The sequence below is a fragment of the Argiope bruennichi genome, chromosome 3, assembly GCF_947563725.1.
Source record: "Argiope bruennichi chromosome 3, qqArgBrue1.1, whole genome shotgun sequence".
NCBI classification, from domain to species: Eukaryota; Metazoa; Arthropoda; class Arachnida; order Araneae; family Araneidae; genus Argiope; species Argiope bruennichi.
In genome coordinates, this window is record NC_079153.1 from 60832770 (window position 1) to 60856239 (window position 23470).

Consider the following 23470-nt stretch of genomic DNA (forward strand, 5'->3'; position numbering starts at 1 on the left):
TTGCGTTTTGGGGATATCGTGTTACAGACTGATAAACAGATCTCCTCGAAATCAGCAAGTGAAAATAGTAGTCTTAAATGTGAACATTAGAGGATTTCTCTCTTTTTCTCTGTATATGTAAAAGATAGAAATGTATTACTTTTCATGATATAAAATATCATGATATATATAATAATCATGAATATATCCTGATCATGATATATTAATATGATATAAAAGTATGATTAAAGTTTCCTTAAACTTACTTTAATGTAGAAAAATCATGAACTTTGTGTGGAAAGCAGCCACCATTCGAAAATCAAAATTCACTGTTGTTAGAAAGGGTATATACATATTAGTATAAATGCGTCCTATAATTCAGTATTTGTCATTAACAATTGAATTTGTGTAAAGTCAAAAAGCTTTTTATAAATAAATTTAAATTATAAACGGAAACTAAGTGTCTGAGCTTTAAGTGAAATTTCATGGCAACTTTAATAAAGAATTGCTACACATAAGAAACAAATAAAATCAAATGAAAGTCAAATTTCTTAACAAGCTGTCTTAACATTTTCCTGTAGCAATAACTACTTAGCCTTTTTTATGATGCACATTATTTTATGTTGTCATTTTCAGCTGGGATCAGTTAAGGAAAACAAAAAACTCAAACAAGTGAGTGAAAATCCATTAACAAGTAATGGCACACATGACGCCATTCCCCTCTGTATCATGTGTTTATGATAGCTACTTCAAAAATTAGAGAGCGTTGAAAATAAATTCTTTTAATATTCTCTGAAATTCGAAATTAGTTTTTCATATAGTGATATAAAAATTTTTTTGCACTGTGTTTCATTACTCATAAAATTATGAATATAAGATGAACTTCAATTTTTTAAACAGTAAAGTTAAATTTAATAAAATTATTTGTATTTTAAAAATATATTATTCATTGGAACTTATTTTCTACTTTTTATTATTTGATTTATAGTGGAATCATTATTGAAATTCTAGGTAAATATTCACATTTCTGTATATTCTTTATTAGATGGATACATGCATGCGGAATGAAATTAATCAATTAACTGAGAAGTAAGTTCGAAATTTATTTAAATACACTACTATTCATAAAAACAGATAAATGCCAAAGATTTCAAAATCCTAAAGTAATGGGAAGCGAATGAAAAATAAACAACAAAACCCCATCTTTACTAACATAAAGCACGACTAATTAGAGGAAAAATTCTTTACTCTTATTAATTCATTTTTTCCCCACAGTATTTGTTAGCTAGCTGATATATTTTTAAAAAGCATTTTAACTAATAACCGGATTTTTTTTTTAAACGGAATGTAATGATGAGTCACAATAAAATGTAAAGCATAAGCATTATTCTAATAAAAATTTCAATCAAATTTACATACATTATAATTTTTATAGAATATTTCAAAATTTTGGTATTTGTTTATTTTTACTATCAATGTTTTGTCACTACCGATGCTAAAAAACGCCCACCATCTTGGCGAAATCTTGGCATCTAATGTATAATACAGCCTGGCGATCTTGGATTAATTAGAAAATCTTCAAGTACATTTGGAAATGCAACCATGCAGTCGGAATCTTGGCATCTAATGCATAATAGAGATAGGAGATCTTGGCGTAATCTGAATATTGCTAAATAAAATAATTAAGTCGACGTTTTAACGCTACAACGTAATCAGCTTAGCTAAATATTCACAAATAATGTCTAATGAAATCTGGCGAAATATTGACATCTTATGTATAATGAAATCTAAAGAAATCTTGACATATTATAAATAAAGAAATTTGTCTATCATTTACTAATTTTAGAATCACCTAATAAACAAACTAGGACCATAAAAGTAAATGACAAAATACAAATAAAATTTCTTCTAATATTCATTATAGCTTAAACTCTTTACAGTATAGTTTTTTTGTGCGTTATCAATGCTGTTAAGCCTTATTTCTGACAAATCAAGCGATTAAATGTACTTTTGAATAGACAATAAGCAGAACAGAACTATTCTCTGTAGGATTCAAAAGTCATAAAGAAACGAAATGTTCTTTTCTCAATGCTCACCATTTTGCTGGATATCTGTACGAACCATGGAAACCCGAAATCATTAATATAACAGGAAGCACATAATTATTAATTGTTATTATGTTATTGGAATATAATGATAATCAGGAGAACATAAGTTTATACCATGCCAAACTGAAACTACATAATGTAATGCACTTTCAATATTGAACTTTTTTGGACATTGTATGAGAAATCTTATTTTTTTCATCAAATACTTTTACAACAAATTTTGCATTCATATTGTCTTCTTTGGCTTAGTGATGGTGTGGTGAATAGCATACAAGCCAGTTAACAACTACGCTACAGGAGCATATGCTTTTGTACCCTGGTTATGTTACTGGACTGCGAACCCCAAGGTCCCAGGTTCTATGCTCGCTCATCCCAAACCGCTCCATTGCTGACCTCGGACGATGAACCTTCAACCTTCATACAGCTGTTGTGGCGCCATTTACCCACAGCAAACCAAAGTAGTCAGACTTACTTGAAGCAGCATCAGCAACCACTTACCCACACACACGCTCGCCATACCGCTTGGCGCTACTGAACTGAGTACAGGCCCATTAGACAACAGCTCAATACACCACCACTCAACAGCCATATCGTTCGTCTCACCTCCGACTCACTGGAGGGAGGGTCTGTGGTGAACAGCATATAAGCCAGTTAACAACAACGCTAAAGGAGCATATGCTTTTGTATCCTGGTTATGTTACTGGACTGCGAAAGACAAGGTCCCAGGTTCAATCTTCACTCATCGCAAACAGCTACAATGGAAATGAAATGTGACAGCATTACAATTATATATGTTATTATATAATACTAGAATAAAATTTTGTTTCACTAATAATTGTTTATACAAATACCTGTGAATGACTAGGTCATATTTCGAGATGTTGCGATATAGCTGTTCAGGATTATCATTCAATCACCAGTATCCTCAAAACAGGTACATGAGGCAATCCAGAAAATCATCAATGATTTCGTAACCTCAAAACAAACAGATTTTGGGAGATTTTTCTGATTTTCAGAAATTAATGATAAAATGTGTTAATTATTTTTTATGCCTAATAATACCAGCAATTCCATTTTGAAATCAACTTTTACAATTAATTAGTTCGTTATTTTTTCTAGAAATTACATTTTAAACTTTTTTGAAAAAAAGAAAAAAAAATCAGGAAATTTCTGATTTTGTAAGATTTGTGATTACAATATGGAATGCAAAAATGATTGAAAGGAAGAAAGTTTGAACAGATTAAGAGCAAAGAAAAGAAGTAAATCTAATGGAAATCCTGTGTTTTCTAAATGTTTTGATTTATCTTCACAGCATGAGCTTTCAGATTGTAAGTAACTTTCATTGAAACTATTTTTTTTTTCTACAAACTTCGTCTATTTTCTTAAAATTCTCATTTTGTTTGTCATTCTGTTTGTTGAAGTTTATCAAAGAAATATAAATTCTAAAAAAAATCAATAATTATTTTAAAATAATTCTTTAAAAGCCTAAAAAATTCTTTAAAATTCTCAAACCAACTTTTCTCATACAAGAAAATATTTCATAATCCCTGTGTTTTAAATACTCTGAAAGGTGGTAGTATCAAATATATGATTTAATGTTCTCAACATTTAATTGTTTTAGCGATGATGTACAAAGTCAAAAAATAACTAAAAAAGGGAATCATAAATGAATTTAGGATGATATTTCAAAACGTTAAAATAGCCTTAATGACATTAGAAGGAACTATTTAAATATGTTTCATTAATCAAAATTGATTATAGTTTAGTTATATCAAATTCCCGTTTTAAAGTAACACTAAGGCTATTTCGGGACGGACCTCGTAATTTTGAACCGTGGTCAGATGACGAGGACAACACCTGAGCTGACACCCTCCCCACACCAGCTGGAGGACGTTTGGCACGGACGTTTAAAGAGAACCAGACTTGATTACACGACGGTTGTTTGGGAAGTCGGGTTTCGAACGTGAAACGATCCGGTTCCGAAGCCGCGATCTTGCCACCAGGCTACCACGGTCTCCAATCAAAATTGACAGAGATGTTAATTTAAAAAATGAGCATATTTAGTCATCAATTTTTCGATTTTTTTTCATTTTATTTTCTTGATTACAAATATTTATTCAGTTATTATTAAATTTCTTCTGTTTAAAATTAAAAAAAATATATTACAAAGTCAATAAGACATGGTTCGTGATAGTGAGAAATCATATTCTGTGTTTTTAAGAGGGTTTATTTTGCCAGTTGTTACAACAAAAGAAAAGCATTTACATGATTTTTACTTTCTCTTATACGAGGGAAAGATGAAGTATTGTAATCGGCTAAAAACTAGATCTCGAGGTTTTGAACAATATCCACATTTCAGAACTTCCTGAGTTCGAAAAGACGCATTTTTGGTATCATATCCCCCAATTGAAGGGAACAATATCTTAAAAGTGCTTTGAGCTAAATGGATGAAATTTTGTATATGGACTCACGATCAAATTTGTGGATTTCTATCAAGTTTTAAACAAAATCCATTAACCAAATCAACTACAAAACGCAAAGAACCAAATAGATGAAATTTGATACACAAATTTGGCATCTAAAATATAAATTCTTATCAAATTTTGAACTAAATAGGTCAAAAGATTTACCGTCTTTTTCCTGCATTTTTGTATGCGTGCAAGCCCATGTCATAGATAGAATGACTTAAACCAATAAAATTCAGTATGTTTTACAGTTTTAACACAATTTTTAACTTTTGTGCAGTGTTGTTAAATTTATGATTCTGAAGGAAAAAGAAAATAATACAAACCAAACTAATTAAATGAAAAAAATGAAATAATCGTATCTTTATCCACCATTCTAGCAGATGTCTTGACTCTGCATAGAGAGATAACTCCTTTTTAAGCCAGTCATGCTATCTATAGACCTTGGATCTATTGAAAATAAAACAGCATTCATATATATTTGTCATCTCTGATTCAACAGGTGATCTCTAAAAACCTATGAATCATACTTCGTGCTTGTCTGAATCAATTTGAACCACAAAATTTAAACCAGTATCTGAGCATCTTAGGATCATAAGGAGAATTTTTTTATTTAAAATGTCCGTTGAAATCATAAACAATTAATAATAATGTCCCCTTTTACAGATAATTCATGACGTTCATATTTAGTGAATACATAACTCATATAAATAATTATAAAAAATTAATTTTAATAACAATTTATATTTTTAATTAAAAAGTTAAGTTTTAAAATTATTTATATTTTTAATTAAAAAAATTAAGTTTTAAAATTATTTCTATTTTTAATTAAAAAAATTAAGTTTTAAAATTATTCATATTTTTAATTAAAAAATTAAGTTTTAAAATTATTTATATTTTTAATTAAAAAAATTAAGTTTTAAAATTATTTATATTTTTTTATAATTAAAAAAGTTAAGTTTTAAAATTATTTATATTTTTAATTAAAAAAAATTAAGTTTTAAAATTATTTACATTTTTAATAGAAATTAAATTTTTATAATATATCAGCACTTTCAAATGTAGTCAAAATCAATTTGACTTTATGTTTCAATTTGAATGCTTACTGATTCAATACTATATTTCCAAATTACATCAAAATTGATTCCTACTGTAATTAACAGGAGATCATTCAGATAATAGGAATATTTGAAACATCTTAATTTTCAAGATTTTAAGTACCTCAAAAATATTAAATGCGTGAAATTATTTAGTACTTAAATAATTATTATTCATAAAAGTATTATGTTTTGATATTAAAATCGTAGACTATTTTCCTTTTTAGAAGGAAATAAATGTTCCTCAGAATGCCATATTTCATGGACAACATAAAATATGCATGTTAATCACAACTGATTAGCATATGGTGTTTTAATTCTTTTCCATTTTTTTGTTGTTATTTTGGTTTCATTAAAATTTTTCTATATCATAGTGTTAAAATAATAAAAACTGAAGTGAAATGAAAAGTGGTTTTTATCCTTTTTTTTTTTTTTTTTTTTTAATAAAAGAGAATTATTAGCAGTTGTACCTACTTTAATGGAAAACATTTTTAAATTCTTCAATAAAATACACGAAAATGTTTGGAAAGAAGATAATTACAGATTTAAAATGTTTCAGTAATTATTTTAACTTTGAAATATGTAATTTTTTTTCAGTAATTGGAGTTTAAGTATCGGAGAATGTTTTATGAAACCCATACATAGATCCCCAAAACATTAACAGTTGATTATTATTATTTTTTTAATCTCTTGTCAAAGCAAAAAAGAAAAAACAATACTAAATAGTAATTTGAGCATTTTTAACCAAATTGGGAACAGTTTTAAATGTTCTTAAAGAGAAACCTTTTTTATTCTGAATTCATATGGTATTTCATCTTGAGAATTGAATTTCACTACATAAACTTAATTCAAGTTTGTTTGTTTATTTTTTAAGAGATATATATAACAGCTTCAGAACAACTTTTTCCTTCACTTCTTGAAAACATTCAACTGCAGTTTGATCTAATCGATTCTAGATGGCGACACGGTCAAATTTTCGAGTTGGACGCGTTGCTAAGCGACGGAAGAGGACGGAGGAGGTAGATTTCTTCTTCGCTGCAGCCTTGAGATCTACAGTCAGGATGCAGCCGCCTATGCAACTGAACCCGCTTGCAACTGCTGTCGACACGTGGAGCTTTCCAGCATCTTAAACCGAAATAGTGTGCGTTTGACAGATTCGTCTAGATAACTGTTCGTAAATACAGTAACGGTAAATTTTTGATATCTGAATATATATTATGTAAATTAACGTTTCGAATTCGACATCAGCAGACTTGGCATTTCGCGAGAAATGTGTATCTTATGTTTACAGCTGCTCTGGGAAAGGATAATTCAAATAGAATTTGTAAATTTCGTATAGATTTTGAATCAGTTACCATAAACGAACGAATTGGTTGATAAATATGGTCACTGAATTGATTCAGCGAGATTGAAAATGGGTGAGATATTTCTGATTTGATCATACATTTCATCTTACCATGTTATTCTTTTACTATTTTATGTATTTTCCAAGGACGAAAATTTGGAAATTTTGGAAATCGAATGAACATTTAAAGTGATGCCTGAACTGAATATTATTTCTTTGATGTCGTATAGTAGCGTAGAGGATCATAAAATATTTGTATCAAGTGATATTATATATTCATATAATGGATGTTAGTAGAGAAAGTGACTGAAAAGATAAGCATAGTTGAATGTTTGTTTAGTTGAAAACGGAAGGTTTTGGCAATTTTTTCATTATTTTATGAAGAATTAAGTAGTGTATTTCAAGCTATAAATATTATCAGAAAGAGATAATTTCTCTAAAGTTTAATTGACTTTTAATTATTTTAAACTTTACTGATAACTTTTATAATTAAAAGAAACATATTATCTAAAATTCAAATTGAATAATCAGTAGCCAGAAAAAATATTATTGAATTAAAAGGACAGTAATTTTTGAATCAATTGTGAATTTTCTGTTCAAAATATATGAGTGAAAATTCTGATAATAGACGATGTAATATTTAATTACATATAAACGCTGAGATAACAGAAAGCATTTTTTTAAAAAAGTTATCTGTTTCACTTTGTTGCTTAAATAGAAAACTAAATGATATATGAAGAAATAGATTATAAATCATTCCCAGTTTTATCTTGATAAGCAGCTATTTACTTTTAATTCTTATCCAGAATTTCACTAACAAGATCTAGATAAGTGAAGCCATTTCTAGCGATAAGAAAAAGGAAAATATATTTACTTGAATATATATATATATATATAGAGAGAGAGAGATAGAAACTTCTACAGTATTCAAAGTGTACACAAAAATACGTCAGTATTATACAGATTCTTTCACCAATGTTATTCTATCATTCGATGGAAAAGTTATTGAATTACTGAATATGTGAGATTCGATTCATCAGCAACTGCATAGAATCTTTATGCATGGAACTGGCAGACGATATTTTAGAATAACTCTGATTGCCGCAGATTTTTACAAATGTTACTGACGTAAAGACAAGGAATTCTTCCTGAAGAATTGTTGTGTATTTCTGAAGTAGAAGTACAAGAATTCTGAGTGCATTTTTGAGATAACCGCTTTATGCGCTATCTAAAAATCATGTTTTGGCTTTTTAAAAGAAAGAAAGTAGCTGACAAAAAAGCAATCACGCCTTGTGTGTGTGATAGTGGTAAGTGAATTATTTTCGAATTTTTTTTATTGTAATTGAAATTTTGTTGTAACTTTGTGATTTATAATATTCAATTTTATTTGCTCCATCAATTAAATTAAAAAGCAAGATAAATAAATAAAATTTAATGCAATATTAAAATGAATGCTCGGTCAGAAATATAATAATAATATTTTCAACAAAGTGATAATATTTACTTTTATATTACATGAGAATAATGCATAATATTTTTAATTTTATATAAGAATATTTGGACAAACTTGAGAAAATGAAATAATAATTTTTATGAAAAATGTGGAAGAATGAAATATTTTTAAGTAGAATTCATATTTTATTCTATTATGTGGTTATAAATTCATGTGGTAATGTAATAGAGATATGATAATTTAGAATTATTAATATCATAATTAAATATCTTTTGGTGAGATTTTTTTCTTATGTAAATAAATAAAATATTTATATTTATAAAATATCGCCCTTGATAGTTTTGGAAGTACTTCAAATCCTAACACTCATTTTAGAAGTATTTAACATAAATTTTGTTTATTAAAAAATCCACTATATATTTTAAATTATTTGAAAGCATATGTGACAGAATATCTATCTTTACGGGATGCTGCATTAAGCAGAAAATAAAGTTCACACAGTACAGTTACCAGTACTGTGTAGTGCAATTTCTTTATTATGAAATAAAATGAAATAATAATTTATTGAATTTCTCTAAAAAATTGCTTTGTATTGGAATAATATTATTATTATAGACCACAATGTATTTTTCTTCAATATCATTATTTATATAGCTGCCGAATATTAATGTTATATGTGTAGATTTTTCTTACCGGTATTATTCTCAAAGTTAGTACAAAATAATAGTAATTCATATTGAATACTATCCACAAAATCATAATGGATATTTGACATTTAATAAAAACTAACTAATGTTTTTTCAAAAATATTTCAAACCAATCTCTCTTCATTTCAAAAAAATTTGAGAATGAAAGAAATATTCTTAATTTCTTAAACTGAAAAAAAAACACACATTTATTTATCTTTATCGAATACTTTGAGCCAGAATAAAGTATTTTTAAGCTTTGCCTCTTTGAGGAATAAAAAAAAGGTTGATAATAATATCAAATACCGAAATAGGAATGTCATCTTAAAGAATTTTAACTCCTAAATAATAAATAAAACAAGAAATAATTCTTCTTATATTCTAAGTTAATAGTTTAAATTAAAACCTTACCCATTTATTTTTGATGAAAGAAACAAATTAAAATTTTTAGCAGTGCAAACTGTTTTAAGTTATTTGGTTGCAGTATTTTAAATTGCAAGTTATGAAACCTAAGAACAAAATGTATTTTCCTTTTCTTTCACTTATTAATTACGAATAAAATCTTTATTCCGCCACAATTAAATTTCAATTTTACAAAACCCCTTGAACGTTTTATAAAAACAATGAAAACATTTGAACAACATTTAAACATATGTAAAACAACATTTTTTTTTGTTTTTGTTTTTTACAAATTTATATAAAAACTTAATTGCAAAAATATTTTAAAAGCGATAAAGGTAAAAAATTAATACAAATAAATAATGTCATCTAAACGTATCAGTTAATAACAAAGCTTGCGCAATTTAGATTTGCCTACAAAAATTGACAGCTTACAGGAACTTTAATGGGAATATAATATCTCTAGGTTTTTTTTTCTTCTTTTTATTATGTTTAACAAAAGTATAATTATCAAAAATTTATTAAAAATGAGAAAATATTTAATACTTGGGTATTTGATAACTACGTATTTTTTTAACTGATTAAAATTAATACATTAAATGCATAATCTTGTAACTAATAAGAAAATATTTTATAGCTTTCTATTTAATTTTATTGGTAAGTATTTTTTAAAGAAATGATATCAAATTCAATTTTAATTCAAGATGCTTTATTTAGAAAAGAAAGGTAATTTCTTTTATTTTTTAAGCAAAATATTTATTTAGTGAAAATAATTGTGCAAAGAAAATTCTGCTGAAAAAGATTTCCTTTTTCGCCCTTTTTCAATTTTTGATATAAAAAAGTAAAATATCAATCGCATAACCCATGGAAAAATAATATTAAAGATTTTTTTCTATTTTTTGAAAAGGAAAACTTATTCACTGAATATATTTTTTATATTCTATTTTGGTTCACGAATATCAAACACCTTAACTGGAACTTTCAAAATATTTTCAAGACGTTATTTATGTAATTTTTATTCCATTCTTTGTGTTAGAAATTTTGAAATTATTTATATGAGGATTTATTTATTTATGAATATATATTATGGACAAACAATAGAAATTTTTCATATAATTTTGAACTGAAAATATGAATACAGTATTTTGAAAAAAAAATACTTATTTTCCCAATTTATAATTTAACTTATTTTATTTTGATTTAGGATAATGAATTCATAAACGTCTTTTTAATACTTTTGATGCACTTTATTTAACACCCTGATTAATTGCAATCATTTATAAGTTTGTCTCCTGAATTGTCAAATTAAATGCGTAAGATACAACTCACATTATACCAAAAATAGTCTCAAAATTCTAATTAAATTGAAACTTTCCGTAATACTTTAGGATGAAGATTCCATTAGGAAATAAAAATCCCATGTCTTAAAGAAAGAATAGATGGTTATCTTAAAAACACTATTATATATATATATATTATAATTACATCACAAATGTTATGATATTTAATACATCATTACAGCCTCCTAAAGATTTTAGTTTAACACTAAATATTTAAGTTATTAAATTTGAAATATTTATATTATAAAATGTTTGAATTTTTTTTCTCGTTTTTATGTTTAGAAGTAAAGAACTTCAATAAGTTTGTGCATTCATGTATTTGTATATAGAAAGATATAATGAAAAATCTTTGAAATCCGAAGTTAAGAATATCGTTTGCTGAAATCGTTTTTTTTTCTTTTCGTTTAAAAAAGAAACGTGAGTAAATTTGTCAGTAGTAAAATTTTCAGTTTTCAGTTTTACCATACTAAAAACGAAAGTACTCCTTTTCAGCACAATTAGTATTCAAATAAATTTGACAGTCCTATATATACGTAATTAAATGAATCATCTCACAGTTCAGATCATCTCCGTATCGAATATTAATTATTTTTTGATAAACCTTTAGTTAACTTTAGAAATAGAATGATTAAAATCCTACATTTTTCTTCACAATATATCCTGTATCATTTTATTTTTTAATTTTAAATATAATTATTCTAAATTATTATTTATATTAATTATTTATATCTTACAATGATTCATTTTCAAATTTTTTGAGCAAAACTATAATTTCTGCAATATTATGAAAATTTTTTAAAATTTTATTAATTTTATTATATTGCTTTAAAAATTAGATTTGTTTGCAAGTCTAATAAGTGTGAGAAAATTTACGTTAACTTTTATTATCACTCATATAAATTTAACTTCTTAATGTCGTTGCTTGCGGCTTTGGAAGATGAGGGAGTATAATCTAACTGGGAGAAGACTATTTTCTCATTTAAGAATAATGCAGATAATATCTGTTTTTCTTTCTCCGCTTTCCATGTGTTATTAAATTAAAATAAATGAGAATGGCAGTATCTTTTTATCTCAGTAGTGATATAATAATGAAATAAAAAGCTTTTATTCCGACATTGCAAACATTTGCAAAAAATGAAATACATTCATTAGTATAATTTAACGCATATCACAGAAAACTAATTTAAAGCAATGTTATAATAAAGAATGTAGATTCAACAATAATATATTTCGGAAAAAAAATGTATCACATCTTATTCGTATTTTAAAAAAATTGCTTCGTTTCGAAAAGTTTTCAAATTTAATACGTTTATTTGATAGTTTCGATTACCAAAGAATTTTCAATAAATTTTTTCCATTAATTTTGGATTCATAATAGAATTAGAAGTTATCATAATTATGATCTCACATAATTTTGAAACATTCATCTAAACGCAGATAAGAAACAGACAAATTTTGGTACTTTATGCAGAACTTGAGATTTGAAGAAATCTTGCAATAAAGTTTTATTTTATTGAGATCAACTCCTGTTTTAGTTATGTTAGATAAATACAAACCATTTATTAACGATTGTTAATAAATGATTAGATAACATTTAAGATTATACCACCATTTAATTTAGTATTGAAATATTACGAATTTCTCTGTCGATACCACCGAAACAAAATTAATATGTACACTACACTTTGGGTTGATTTATATATATATATATATATAGATGTAGATAGATTGATTGAACAGATCTATATAAAGATAGAATATATATCTCATGCAGACTCTGCATCACAATCCATTGATAGATGGTTCAGTTCTGCATTTTTTGTTATATGTCTCCGTTCATTTATTGCCTTATCAACCTTTGTTTCTGCTGCATTTATGGTCCAGAGAAATGGATGGGCAGTTCGAATGAGACTGTACACCGGTCACGTTTGTCTTGTAGGAAGAATGTTGGGCAATTTCCAGTTCATTCCGGTCTCATTTCCTCTTGCTGTTCGCTGTCTCAACGAATTCCATTTGTCTGGGAAAGCAACCTTGCCGTTTTATGAGTGGAACATCAGTTACTCGATGCGTTTGGCCCTCATACCTGGACGGCAAATATTTCAGAAACAACAACTCTTCCATAAAATATTTTATTTGCTGCTTCGTATATGCTTTTAACTTTCTTTCGTTGAGTAATAAAGCGTATCTAAAAGTAACGTGTTCCGAGCCTGGAAATATAAATTTATTAGATTTCGCAGAGTGGCAACGATTCGCAGGTTAGATTTTATGTTCAGTTTTGTGGGCTGTCGTTTAATGGTCTATCAAGCGTTAACTTTCCCTTTTTTATAATTTGATTCATTTTTCAAAAATAAAATCAACATAGTTAATGGCAACATTAAAATGACTTTGTTATAAAAAATATTTAACAAGAAATGTAAAAGGTATATACAGAGAAAATTCGATAGTGATTTCCTCTTCTATCTCTACTAATAATATAAGATAACGTATGTATGTCGGTTTGTCTGTTGGGAATCTACAGTGCAGATCGCTTAATAGAGACTTACAAAATCTGGCACAAATATGCCTGAAAGCTTTGATATGTGCACATCCGATCTTTTTAAGGATTAATTTGAATTTAAATTCATATAAAAATTAAGCGAGATTTTGTCTTTTTTCCATGATGACTTCTAAAAGTATTATTTCATTATAGCAAAATAATTTTGGATTAAAGCGCTCAGATTTAAGTAGTTTTTTAAGATATTCTTTATGAACAATTTGAAACAATGTAATTGCATTGATAATTTTTTTTTCATTTCATTCATCAATTATAATAACCCCTTGATTTTCTTCCATTGGTAAAAGTCATGGAATGGGGATTCTTTTTATATTTTAATAATTGGTGTTGCAATGTATGGGACACTTTCTAAAATTGTTAAATTCAATTATAAACGAACAAAAAGGTTTAGGATTCCCTTTGAACTTTCTTTTTTAATAATAAAGGACAATTTAACCAAACTGATCCATAATTTTCAACTATAGCGCTCCATGTAAAAGTCTATTTTTTTAAAAAATTTGTTAATTTTTTTTCTAGTAAAAAATAATAGTTGAAAATATAATGTTATTCTGTTGATTGTATCTTAAACTAGTTATTCTATATATCGTTAATTTTTTTTTATAATGAAAGCGTACATATAATCATTGTATAAAATTAGGTGTTCCATCAGTTGGAAAACTGAACCGATCGTGTTGCTCGGTGGGAAGCTATGCTGGAAAGAGAACATCTGTGCCTCCGTTTCATTTTCTCCCTTCTTCATAGAAAATTAACTCAATTCAAGAAATATTGTTTGTTGGGATCAGAATTCTTGGAAATGACTGATCCTTACTCTGGGTCTCTAAAGTTTTTTTTAATAGTATTTTCGCCATCTTTACTTAGAGCTTCACAGTTTTTTCTGCTATTTATTTAGAGCTTCGCTAACGTTCCTTTTATGTATTTGTGTAAATATCTTGTAAAAATTTTATATATATATATATATATATATATATATATATATATATATATATATATATATATATATATATATATATATATATATATATAACTATAGTTAACTTATAGTTATAACTATAGTTAATTTTTATTGCAAATTAATTGTATTGGAAATGGTTCGAAGACAACAACTAAGTCTTTCTGAAACATCAAAAATGCTTAAAGCATTGCCATCCAATAGGAAATCTGAGCATGCCTCCTTGTGGTGTACTTTGGATCATGCTAAACACAAGTTATAAGTTCTTTTTTTTTTCAAATGAAAGAATTGTACTCATTTCGTACTTCATTGCAATGTACGTTTAGTTTCACTTTTCAGAGCTCAAGCTCTAGCAGTGCAGTGTTCCATCTGGTGGAATATCCCCCCATCACCACTACTACAGAATTAAATAGATAACTACAATCTTTACGAAATTTAGCCTGTATACTATTATAGGCTTATATAGGTAACCTAGAGAATTGGAATCAACGACATGTTTGGAATACGATATGTTGGAAATAACATATAAGTTGAAACTAGATGTTAGATAATATGATTGTTTACAAGTTTCATGAGATTTCTACTAAGTGACGCCATTAAAAATGCACAGAAAAGCAATACAGTCGTTAGGTTACTAAGGAAATGCTTCTTAAATTTCTATAATTTTAGATTCAAAAATACTTGTTTAAAGAATCATGCACATGAAACCATAGATAAGTTTAATTAAAATTACACATAATTTTAGCAGAAGAAGCAAATTCCAAAGAGGACTAGAATGAAATAAATTGAAAAATTGATTAATGATATTTTTCTTTTTAGACTACGATTAATAGTTTTAATTTGCTAATCATTTTTTATCTCCATTGATAGTTTTTCGATAGTAATATAAGCGTTTATATGTCACTTCAATGCCGTTTTTATTTTGGTTTATATGATGGTCACTTCATGTTATTTTTATTTGTAAAATATGGTGGTCGTAAGGCGCACTTAAAATTATAATCTCGATTTATTGTTCGTTCTTCAATGAAAGTGTTCAATGGGAATGTCTTGACGTCATCTGCAAAGTTGGACTGACCACCACTAGCATGAAGATGATGATAGGCAGTGAATGCCTTTCCTGTAATGCAGGTTCAACGTGATTAGTTTAACATATCGTTCTACATTTCTTATGCACATTTTACAGCCATATGAATGACAGAGTTCTTGAAAAAAAAAGGGCAGGGGGGAGGCTGAGTGAAAGAATGGTTGAAACTACACAAAACAATTACATGAGGTGAATGCGGAGACTTGGTCAAGTTTCACGAAGGTTTGTATTGTTACAATTGACGTCACCAGGCAAATAAAAATGGGCTTTATCCATCCACAGGACTTCCTTCCATTCAGTAACTATTGTAAGTAACCAGCTTCAGGGGACAAGGTTTAATCTTTCATCTGTATATGCTGTTAATGACTTTGAAGTACATGTATCCTGCACAAATACAAATCCAAGATTCAGTGCATAATACGTTGAATCGGCAATTCTGGAATCCCCATTATTTTTACAGCTTCACGGCATTTCAAATCCCCATTGATGCCATGGCTGCCAATTTTTCCATGATACATATTACAACAAGGATACTGTCCACGCTCAAGGGGTCAAACCCAGTATCTCATTCTATGATATATGGTGCTTTTGCACTTTCCTTTCTAAATGCGCAACTTTCATAAAGCAATAGTCGTGGATTCACCATTCTTGCAGAAATGTTTAACCGCCAACAATCTATCTGATAACGATAATATGTCATCACGATCGAGTGACGAATCCATTTGCAATCAGGTATTTATTGCTGATTTGATTCGCATAAATTGGTTAATATGGAGTGTGAGAGCCTCTTTTGGTAATTTTGGAATACATTTTTTATACGTAGAAAAAAATTCGATGTCATTCAGATTTTATTCGCGTAAATCGAATTTTTTTCCTAGTATCATTTTGTTATGAGATTCTTAACTGAGCATGGACGTATGGAGTACACTGCATACTTTTCATGCTCTTTAATATTGTTAATATTATTATTATCATTATAATCAACAACTAGGAAGTATCTAATTTAAAAGTAAATTTATAAATTCAAATCTTTTTCTATAAAAATTAATATATATATATTTTATTTTGCACTGACTGGAAATTTTCAAAATAATTTGGTAGAAAAATTAAATTTATTTCTTTCAGTCCAAGAAAATAGGACAGTTAAAAAATTGAAACATACTTCAATTTTCTTTTGTTTCCGTGTTCTTTAGAATACTATAAAATTAATTATTTACATTAATGGAAGAATATTTTGATGCAATTTTATTTAAAGAATATTTATTTTAAAATATGAAATTAAAATCTAAATGTGGCATTTATTTAAAAAAAATGATTTAGATTTTTGAACCTTAAATATTTTACTCCAATTTCAAAATTCAACGAAATATTTTGTATAGATCCGAATGGAAATAGAATATTTGAAAGTCTCAAATGATATTCTTTCCTTCTTTCACCTTAATACAAATTTGCTGTAAACAATTTTTTTTTATCTTTAAATACTGTATACACATAAATTGCTGAAGTACTGTCTACATTTACAAAAGAATTCTGATATAAAAATATTTCAATAATCCAATACTTTTCGAAACAAAATTTTTAATCTGAAGCGTTTTATATTTTCTGCATGTCATTAATTTGAAGCATCTTCGCTATTAATATGAGAAAAAGTAATTATTTAATTCCCACCTGAAATACTTCCACTCTGCACATTAATTACAAGTACTTCTAGATAATTAATACTTTTTTTTCTTCTACTGGCATCCTTATCATTCCCAATACAAGCATAATACACATAAAAATGCAGAAATATAGATATTTTAAGCAACTTATTTCCGAAAGTGTGTGCTGGACAAGTTTAATTAATTCTGGAATCGGTAATTACTTTTCGGAACTATTGTAGTTTTGGAATAAATTGCAAATAACTAAAATTTTCAGACGCAGCGAAACATAGTTTATTCTTTTAATCTGTCTATAGTATTGATTGCAAAATTTCTATCAAATTGTTAAATTACAGCTGGTATTTGGATTTAACAGACAATAGTTTCTGACTGCCAGAATAATTAAACTAATTTTTGAAATTAAATATTCTCATCTTTATTGAACTATCCTAGGAAAATGTTCTAAAATGCTCAGAAGCAATTCTTTTTTTCTCCACATTTTCAGTTTGAAATGGGGGGTATACATTGAGATTTAAAGTGAACCATTATCTATTCAAATTATTTAATGGCTTTGATCATGAGTAATATTTCATTTTTGATTCAGGTCTTAATTTCAGTGCTTTATAACTTTATATGCAAAAGTTAAAAATTTCATAAATGTTTACAATAGAGGCTTATGATTTAAATGAATAAACAGCCCTTTCATTTTTTAAAATAAAATATACTTCAGTTGAGTTGTTATTTTAAGAAATATCCATATATAATTGATATAAAATTAGGAATTTTTAAAACATGATGAAATGAAAAACCTAACATTTAGAAAAAGACCTTTAAAATTCTGAATCGCGTATTATTTCATTTTTTATCTTAAATAAAAAACTAAATAACTCCTTATAGTTTAAAAATAATTCTAATTTTTATGCAATGAATCAAATATTAGGAGCAAGGAAATATTTATAGTTATATAAAAATCGATATTTTAACCAGTTATTTGGTTAATGTGTCTTCATAATACTGCAATTTTCTTACACTAAATTGCATTCATATCATTACAATAAGGAGTGGAAGAAAGTAACAACTAATCATGATCTTTAGATGATTGAACTTTCATTACCAATAATAATAATTAAAATACAGGTCATTTGGAATAAAACGAGCACTTTGGTTTGACGCTAAAGTAACTATTTGGAAATTAAAATGTTTCATCTATTAAGATGGCACAATACCATCTAACAATCTTTCTTTAATTTTAATGTTTGGAATAATATTTTAATTTTTTTTATGTAAAATGCTTTTTTAAAATTTCTAAGGCTTTTTTTTAAATATGCATATTATTCTGCAAATTTTTTAAGGTAGCTATTAATACTTTACATAAAACTTGCTATTTATTTCATTCTGCTAATGATATTTAAGTTTTTACAATTTTTTTTATTGTGGAACACATAAAAAAGACTGAAAAAATCCATTAATTATGAATTTGAACCTTTAAATAAATTTCTTCATGTTTTAGAGCTAATACCAAGGTAACTTTTATAAAGCGTATATTTTAGAAGTTCCCAAAAATTTTCAAACCACTGCTGTAATTTTTATAAAAGACTAATAAGGTTTTCCAAAAATAGTACATAAGCAAAAGCACATTATGGTGAAAAATGAATTTAAAATTTTCATTCATGAATACCATGATATAAAATTCTCCCAATTTCTCTGTAACTTTTAAGATATGTCAATTAATTTATTCTAAATTGTTTAAAATAAAAAAAAGTTGCAAGCAATTTATTGAAATAATACATTATACTTGTTTAATGAATACATGATGAATAATGAAAATCTATGAATGATCAATAATTAATGAAGCATAAAAATTAATTTTAGATTTTTGCAATTTCCTATAATAATTGGCATCAGAATCGATTCATATATTCAACTATTCGGGTAATTTATCAATAAAATTCCTTTGAAGAAAATTATATTTGATTAATGAATTCAAGCAGTTTAAAATATTGCTAGTTGAACATTTTATTGAAAGACAACAGTTTCTCTGTCTTTTATTTATTTTTATTTTGAAAGACATTTCTTCCATATCCTTTTTTTTTCTCTCAAAGTGATTCAAACATTTGCTGATACATTGAGAAAGTATTTGGATAATTTGAGGTATTCTATATAATAGATAAAAATCAAAATAATAAGGATTATCAATTAATAAATAAAAATTCGCAGTATTCTATTATTAGTATTCATGTATTAAAACTGAATGTTAGTAAACAACTGTTATTAACAAATTACTTTTGCGCATGATTATAAATAAATTTCAGAAAAACATTTAAATTTCAATTAAGTAAAAATTATTATAACATTTTTTCATTTCAATGATTTTGAATTATTAATGTATTTAAAAATTTATTTTGAAACAGAAGGTATTTTTTTAAATTAGTAATTTCAATTCAGTTCATTTATTCTATAACAAAATTCTAATTTCATTTTATTACTTTAAATTTTAAGCTTTCTGAATAAAAATGTGCACAATATCAGAGTCGAATGCCAAACATAATTATGTATACGAGCGAGATTTAAAATGCAGTCTGCTCGATATTACATTTTTTCTCCTCCTGTAGATATTTAAGGCATTTCTTTGTTCAAATGAATTTGAAAACTAAAGGATATAATTTGATTATGGATTTCATTATATTAATCCTTCATTTTAATTTCGAGAGCTTTTGCTGACATATAATAGTTTATTTTCTGATATGTTTATATATTTTCCATCATTCATTTTTGTAAAGAAGAAATTTTGAAATCAATGTATCATTTCCATTTAGATGTGTTAGTGCTTTTAAATAATTTTTTTTTATATAATTTAAATAATTAGAATCTTAACTACTGTGATTTTCCGAAAAATTATGTTATATGCTATTATTTTGAGAAAGGCGTTACCAATTAAATATATGAATTTGAAGAAACTTCGATACATAAAAAAATTGCCCTCTAGTAATCAAGAAAAAAATTATTAAATTAATAAAAATTAGTTTTTTTGAAAAATATTGTCATTATAACATTAAAATTTTTAATTATGTTTGTTTACTTAAATATGTTAAAATTGTTTACTTAACTATGTAGAAACAGATCTAAATTTAATCTCGAGGAGTGGAAAATAATAATATAAGGAATCCTTCAAGATGATTATTATGACAGTAGACGCCCTACAGTATTTATTAAAATTAAAAAAAATATTATTAATGTGTTTAAAATCTCTATTTCTACCAATGTTTCACTTGTTTACGATTATGCAATAAACTCTATATTTCTAAAAGGAAAATTAAAATATAACTAATAGTGCTTTAATAAAAGGGAATTTTTAGAAATTTTTATTTTATTTAAAGTTTTTTATTATCTGTTTTTATATTTATCTCTTCAGTCATTTGTTCTTGAAGAAAACGTATGTAAAACTTCAATGAAGAATTACATTCTCAGTTTTATTTGAAACATTTTAAAGTAAAATAAAATTTTGCAAAATCGAGCAGGGCAGAAATTGAAATTTAATAAAATCGCTTTTTTTTTCTCCTGAGAAAAAAAAATTGCAAAAGAAAAAAAAGAACAAATCGAATGAAGTTCTTTCAGGTCTAAAAATATATTTCTTTCCGAACAGCCTATACCATTGGCAAATCCTCTATCAATATGTCAGTGTGCTCAGCAGAATCTTCCGCCGATCCTCAAGAAAAAAAAAGTTTAAAATCAAAAGAAGAAAAATTTATCTACTTTTCTTTCCGCATTCCACTTCAAAATGTCCTCTTGTCCCACGTTCGTCATCTTTACAATTCAAGAAAAGGTGAAATCCACTTTTTGCTTTCGTCGTCGAACGGTGAAGAAACAAGAAAAGGTCTTATTCCAGATTTCTGGTAAATGTAGACGAATCCGGTGAAAAAAAAGAAGAAAACGCAGTCTTCAAAATGTCTGATCAAATGTGTTTGGCTTTCACCAGACATATACAGAACGTACGGTTTTGTGTTTAATACAATAGATTTATCCACAAAAATCCAAACGGAGGCGGTAATACAATCTGCCTCGTCTAGTTTCTGTCTCGACCTTTTTGACTGATACTTTGTCTTGTATTTACTCTTAGTAAACCCAGAATATCGAAGGAATTCCGAGGACTTCAGAGAACGCAATAAATGGAAAGGATAAAAAAGATTAATCATTGACTTTAAGAAATGGTAAATGCTAAATATCAGGGAAAATTCAAAGACTGTCATTGATTCCAAAGGATAATTGTTCGAAATCTGTCATAAATATATGTTTATTTTAGAAAAGTATGAAAACCACAATGAAATTTATAATGCGCCTAATTATTTTTGTTTCCGATTTTTAGATTGATATTTTGTCTAGCCTTTACTCTTAGTGAACCAAATTGTCGGAGAAATTTCTAGAACCTCAGAGAACGTAAAAAATGGCAAGGATAACAAAGATTAATCACTGATCTCCAAGAAATGGCAAATGCTAACTATCAGGGCAAATTCAAAGACTGTCATTGATTCCCAATTCCGGCGAGGTTCGAACTCGCAACCCAAAGGATGCGAATCCAACGCCCTACCAACCAGGCTATCCCCACCTTATAAATAAACTCTATTGACAATATAAAAAAAATTAGTGTTAACCACACTAAATACAAGATGATATAAAAATAAATACCTCCAAATATAAAAATGAATAGACTTTTAAAGGTTAAAAATACCTGGGGGATATTTCTTATTCACTAAGTCCTGCATGATGGTAAATCTATATGTATTTCGCCTTTGCTTTTGCTGGAGAAAATCAAGCCGACATTCTTATTATTTCTAAGTATTATTTAAAAAATTATCTGCGTCTTCTGCTCTTGCAGTTTGAAGTATGCCAAGATTATATTCTTGTTTTTCGAACAGTTATTTTAGAAATTTTCAATATGCCCCAACATTATTTTTGGAAAATTCCAGGGAAAATATTTCCAGATCTCGCCAACCGGTATTTTAATACCCGTTGGCGTTCAAAGTATTCTGCATTTCTAGTGTTGGAAACTTTAAGGCTATGTTCTACCTCTCGCCAAGTATTGCGTATGTTTGGGAAATCTTAGACATCTTCTACTATTCTAGCTTTCAATGCCAGAATATTAAGAATTTGAATTGGCACAAACGCTTTATTTTTACATAATCCGACAAAATCAATAAGAATGTTATTAGAAAGGTTTGGATTCCATTAAACAGAATGTTTCTTCCAATCCTTTAGGTAGGAAATTTTTTCAAGGAAATGACGAACTCCATGCTCTAATGAAAAGTTGCTTTATAGCTTAGAGATGCAGAGGACCGTAACCATAAGAATATTTAAACTATTAATGTATAAAAAAGACCGATTTGCTTTTATGGAATCTTCAAATGTATTGTTCATTTTCCTTAATTTACGTCATTTCATTTAAAATTCATTCCCACTGCTTAGATTTAATGACTTTTTTGCTATTTCAGTGCGAAATAAAACTCTAATCGAGTTATGCATTGATAAGAATTTACATTAATTTTTGAATCGTCATTTCGTGTAGACATTTTCTATTCAGGGAAATTTCCTCTTCTTACATGCTTGATTTAAGGCAAGATTAAAAGAAAATAAAAAAAATATATGAAAGAAAGAATTAAAATTCTTTGGATGTGCTTACATGAGAAATCAGGTCACAGGTATATTTGTTATTCTTTTTACATGAATCCATACTTTTTTTTTCTTTCAATTTCGTGGTTAATAACTTCTATCATTATTATGAATAAATACTTTAATTTCATTGACATCTTTTTAATTTGAATCTAATATATATACTTATATAATAATATTTCACATCAAACGCGTACTATCTGTGCATACTTAGAAACCATTAGTTCAATTAGAGATAATTTACATACTTATCTTAGAACTTATGGTATTATTTAAAAGGTATTCTGAACAATTTCTACGACAATATTTCATTGTTGAATTAAAATTCAAATCGTTTTCATTGTTACTACTATTATTTCATTCTGGCAATTTTACATTTTTGATGATCAAGATATGAGTATATTTATATTTTCAAGTTAAACTTCATAAATAAGACATTATTTTAATAAAATATTTAAAACTTTTTATTTACTTGAATAATTAAATTATAAGTTTAAAATCAAGCTATAGTGATACATTTTTAATGTGCTTCTACTCTTAAACTGTACTGCACCTTCCCTTGTTTTAATTATATGCATAAATATATCGACTTGAAATTAGGGAAATATAATGGAGTATGTACGTAGCACAACGATAGGTGAAAGACTTCTAAAATAGTTTGAGTCATATATCTATTGAAATTTATTTAAAATTTTAAAATGTTTTGC

General features: G+C 26.8%; 1 protein-coding gene across 1 annotated transcript in view; it reads left to right on the forward strand.

Annotated features, from left to right (window-relative positions):
- Positions 1-7868: 7868 nt before the first annotated feature.
- The window catches only part of LOC129963792 (uncharacterized), a 496364-nt gene continuing 480762 nt past the window's right edge, over positions 7869-23470 (forward strand). The window contains exon 1 of the mRNA XM_056078345.1: positions 7869-8301. Within this exon, the coding sequence (XP_055934320.1) occupies positions 8214-8301 (88 nt within the window). The 5' untranslated portion in view covers positions 7869-8213. The remainder of the gene's footprint in view (positions 8302-23470) is intronic.